The 5,032-nt window shown below is 45.3% G+C and overlaps 1 protein-coding gene across 2 annotated transcripts; it reads right to left on the bottom strand.

Annotated features, from left to right (window-relative positions):
- Positions 1-478: 478 nt before the first annotated feature.
- LOC136520541 (phosphatidylinositol 4-kinase gamma 4-like) lies at positions 479-3,387 on the bottom strand. 2 transcript variants are annotated; one of them, XM_066514097.1, is made up of 5 exons: positions 3,149-3,387; positions 2,932-3,064; positions 2,756-2,842; positions 1,108-2,672; positions 479-1,007 (listed from the first exon to the last, which is right to left on the bottom strand). In XM_066514097.1, the coding sequence occupies exons 4-5, from the start codon at positions 2,440-2,442 to the stop codon at positions 636-638; spliced, it is 1,707 nt and encodes a 568-aa protein (XP_066370194.1). In that variant the 5' UTR covers positions 2,443-2,672; positions 2,756-2,842; positions 2,932-3,064; positions 3,149-3,387; the 3' UTR covers positions 479-635. The 2 variants fall into 2 exon arrangements, with proteins under 2 accessions (XP_066370194.1, XP_066370193.1); XM_066514096.1 differs by having other exon boundaries at positions 3,209-3,387.
- Between the last annotated feature and the right edge of the window lie 1,645 nt (positions 3,388-5,032).

Raw genomic sequence — 5,032 nt, 5'->3', positions numbered from 1 at the left:
CTACCTACGATTTCAATCCTAACAACTCTGAATACAAACCGAACCGCCGAGACATGTGCTTGAAACAAAGGAAATATATGACTACCCATCAACACTCAACTCGATTCAAGTAACTTTGCAATTACAAGTCACGTTCTTCATATTTGACTTAGCTGACAAACTGTAGAAGAACCAGACACCCCGCCCCGTATATGAGATTTGATGACAACCTGAAATAAACAGTACATATGGATTGATTGTGCCAACGCAGAAGCAACAACATACTAGTGCGTAACTAATATCAGATCCAGCAAAATTGGTAGACTGACATCCATATCCCAACAGACACCACAAATAGGACCCGTCTGGCACCACACAAGTTAGGCATGCCAAACTGAGTACGGCATTTGTTTGGTTTATCACATACCCCATAGCTTATAGACATTCCACCAAAGTCTTAATATCTAACTGAACAAACATATTATTCACAAAATGTGCATAAGCAAAGTACTCGAGCTATCACAACCAAGTGAAATCATTTGAAAGGATTCAAACAAATGAAATCATTAGTCCCTTGACCAGTGCCTTGTCAACAATACTTACAACAACCCGGATACAGCTGGAACAACTAGATCAGTTATTCTGAATTTCTAAACTCACTCCTTGTCAAGGTGATGGTCTATGATTTCAGATACAGTTTCTAAGAACATGTTTTCACTGGACCCTGGGAGAACAGCATCCTCTGCTTCCTGAATGATGTCCTCAATCTCAGAGGCCCTATTCACAGTTCCCCTGCATAGTATGCGCCCTATGTCATGTGGTGTGAGGCCACGAGCTGCACCTTTCTTCAAAAGCATTGTGCTGATGTGCAGGACACGAGCGCATCGTGGAGGCAGCTCCCACCCATGGAACTTGAGAAGCTTGATGTCTTCTTCAGCATCAAGTGATTTGATGTATTCAATAGTTTCATCATTGAATGGCTCACGGGCTTGGGGCCAGTAAAGCCACTCAAATGTACAATCTTCAAACTGCATAGCATAGGGCAACATAAGTTTCTAATCAGCCATAGGAAATAAATATGGTGCAAGCAGATGAACCAAATACATAATGTAACAGAGAAATAATCACCTTCTCTGGCAAGCAGTAACCATGATCAATTGGAATCAGCTTGTAGTTGCCGCCTTCTCCCTCCTTGCACACTAGAATATTCCCAGCATGACGATCAGCATTAGCTAACCTAATATCTAGTACTGCTATTTTGTGAACCTCCCTGACAGGAAAAGGTCGAGGACCCATATCTTCAGTGCTTCCATTGTTCTCCATGAACATCTGCAGTGAACCAATCTTGAAGCTCTTCCCCCTATGTAAGGTTCGGACCAATGTGGTGGGAGGCACACCAGAAAACCCTACACTGTGACCAGATTTACTATCACTAACTGGATGGTCAAGAATATAAGCTGCAACCTCCCTGAATGCACCTTCCCCTACAATTGTTCCCCTCTTCATCCCCTCGCCATCTGTGGACAACGGAAGGCCCCTTGGGTTGTTTTTGGCCATGGGTTCCTCATCAATAGGCTTAAACACAGCAACATTCTTCTCACCTGCTGCATCTCGCATGAAATAAACACCTCCTGAACCTTCAGCTGACATCACAGGCAGGTGCCCTTTCTCCAGTCCAGCTATGGTTGAATTTATCATCTCCATCACTTCAGGTGACAGCTTTGCTTTTCGGTTAACTATTGGTTCAACAGGAGCAGGCCTAACCCCAACTGATTTTGCGGAGTTCATTGCGCGAGCTTCATTTTGCAGGTTGCCTTTCTCCTGTGGATTGACAACTGTAACCAAAGTATCTCTGTCAACTTGTTGTGTCCGTACCTTTGCTGGTCTGCGGATGAACAAATGAATCACAGCATCATCCCTCTTGCTAATATCAGCTACAAGCTGGTGGTCCTCAAGCTCCTCACCATCATATTCAAGTTTGTGATCCTCAAGATTACCAATATCCTCATCACCCTCTGCTGCAAGCTTGTTCTTGAGAAACTTAACATTGCGGCTCTGGTCCACCTGAAACTGAAACTTCTTTCCAGTGGCAGTCTCAATGTTGATCACACGGAGATCAGACAGCCGAATAACAAGGTGGAGAACATTTCCCTCGGCCAGCCCATAATCCTTGACTGGGCAGTTGTTTCTTGCCAGCTCATGCCCATCCAGCACAAGCCGCTGCTTCGTCACCACAAAGCCCTTGAACCGCTGGATGCGCAGCTTGACCGAGGCAATGGACTCAGATCCCAGCACGCTCATAGGCATGGGTGGCATACCAGGCACAGCAAGGAAAATAAGAATGGAATCCTGCAGCTGTGACCCAGACGAGCAGTGTGGCGACCGGCTGCCATTGAAGCAGATGGGCAGGAAGGCAGGGTCTTCTGGGATCGGCCCCAAGACGATCACACCTGCTGAGGACATATTCACAGGGTCGCTACTAAGGAGACCGGAGCTTCCTCAACAGCTGCTACCACTAATATTTACACTAAATCTACAAAGTTAGATTCCTGAGACTACAAGGCCGGCGCCATGGAGACGGAAATCCAAGGGCTTCTTCCTTCCCGATCCAGGACGGAGGAAACCCTCAGAGAGAGCCGCACAGAACAGCAACCGAGATTACAATCCCATCTTGTGTTCAAATAAAATCAAATCTGCACAAAAATTGCAGAGCTTTCAGTTAACTTTGATACAAAACAAAACAGATGATAGGCGACACGGATGAGAAGGTGCGTACCAGGATTGATATGGTTGGGGGGGGGGAGTGGCGCAGAACCGTCACTTCGCCCTGCCGATGGTCGAATCCCCAATCGCGTAACGGATGCTGCGACGGCATGATGATTTGGAGCGATGAGTCAGGAATTCACTCAAATCCCCAGTAAATCGTAACCAAAAATCAGTGAAATTGCTCACCAACAGGCAACAAAGCAGCAACCCTTGCCCCCTTTTCCCCGATTGGGGGGAGCACACCAAAGGGCCGGCTCCTTCAAACACTCAGCCCGGATGGGGCTGAAGCCCCACGGATTCCTGCCCTCCCAGCCCAAACCTGCAGCATCACATCTCAGATCAGATCACCCCGATCGATTCAAACCCCAAACCCCGAAGCAAGACTAAATTCAACAGAAGTTACAGCGAAAATCGCAGGACGGACTCGTGCGCTCACGGGAGCGGAGGAAGAGATGCAACTCACCACGCCCGAATTAGAGAAATGATATGTAGGCTTCCCAGCCCCAAAGTCCCCAACGTCCCCTTCCTTCTTGCTCCGCGGTTCACGCAGGGAAGAGAGAACAAGAGAGAAAGTGATGGTTGGTTTGCAGTGCACAGCAAGGAAGAAGAGAGAGAAATGGGAGGCAGGAGGAGAGAGAAAGGAAAAGGATGCGGGGGGGCTGCTGATTTTTATTCCTAGGCCCAGTTTAGTTTGCAAGAAATTTTAGGGCCTGTTTAGTTCTCCCAAATTCCCGAATTTGGCACTGTGCAAAAAGAAGATTCCCCGTCACATCAAACTTGTGGTACATGCATGGAGTACTAAATGTTGACGAAATCAAAAACTAATTGCACAGTTTGGTTGTACTTTACGAGATGAACGTTTTGAGCCTAATTAATCAAAGTTTGGACAATTATTACCAAATAAAAACGAATAAGCTACTGTAGCTACAGTGGCCGCAGAATCTGGCGGCGCCGAGTTGGTGTACCAACTAAACGTGGCCTTACAAAATTTTTCACATTCCCCGTCACATCGAATCTTTGGACGCATGCATGAAGCATTAAATATAAATAAAAAATAAAACTATTTACACAGTTTAGACGAAATCCACGAGACGAATCTTTTAAGCCTAATTAGACTATGATTGGACACTATTTGTCAAATAACAACGAAAATACTACGGTGTCCATTTTGCCAAAAATTTTGGAACTGAACTGGGCCCTAGGCTGCGCCGTCCCTTGACGGACGGACGTGACGGTGACCTGACGGGCGCGTCGCAGGCTCGCGGCTTCGCGGAAAGGAGGGTAGGGGAGTTTCCTACCTACGTGACGTTTTTGCCCCTGGGTGCTCGGGTTCAAAGCAATCTCGTGCAGTAAGATTATGGGCTAAGCCTTTATTTAGTTCGCGAAAAGTTTTCCCAAAAAGTGCTACAGTACTCGTCACATCGAATCTTGCGGTACGTACATGGAGCATTAAATATAGACGAAAATAAAAACTAATTGCACAGTTTAGTTGAAAATTGCGAGACGAACGTTTTGAGCCTACTTAGTCCATGATTGAACACTAATTGCCAAATAAAAACGAAACTGCTACAGTAGCCAAATTTCGCACTTTTCACGAACTAAACGCGCGCTAAACTGGACTAGAATTAGAATTGAATGCGTGCCACCTGCAGTAAAGTACTAGAATTGACTAGATCAATTTGGAGAGGTTCTACTAGCTTCCCTCACGTTTATACACGAGCGTCTTGCTTTTTCGTAGAGCATCTGTAAGACTATTCCAAAAGTCATTTTTAATCTTAGTTTTTTTTGCAAGATTGAAAAAAACTCTTTCCAATAACTCCTTATCATAGGTAGATGAAGAAAAAGAAGTGGAGAAGAATAAAGACAAAGGATAGGGTTCTCGATGTATACATACCAGAGAGAAAAAAAAGTATAAAAGTGGTTAGAGGTGGTTTAGAAATAGTCAGGGGTTCCTAATGTAAAATTGTCGTCTAGCTTTTACAAGTGAGATATTGAAAAATGGTTGGAGAAAGCCAACAAATATATTCCCTACTTTTTCAGCGACTTGGAAGACTCATTGATTTAGCAATTCTTTTTTTTTAATTATTGGAGATTGCCGACTAAATATGCTGGGAATCCCCACGATGGTAGATTGATCGGAGGGATGCGTGAGACCAAGAACAAGAAGGCAACAGAGACACAAGATTTAGACAGGTTTGGACCGTCAGCACGATGGTTGAGGCGCCGTCATGATCGGGGGCTTCGTTAAAAACAACTTGAGCTGCTCAAAGGCCGTATCAGCCTCCTC

Source organism: Miscanthus floridulus, chromosome 18, assembly GCF_019320115.1.
Source record: "Miscanthus floridulus cultivar M001 chromosome 18, ASM1932011v1, whole genome shotgun sequence".
NCBI classification, from domain to species: domain Eukaryota; kingdom Viridiplantae; phylum Streptophyta; class Magnoliopsida; order Poales; family Poaceae; genus Miscanthus; species Miscanthus floridulus.
The sequence above is the reverse complement of the archived record's forward strand: the minus strand, read 5'-3'. Positions and strand labels throughout refer to the sequence as shown.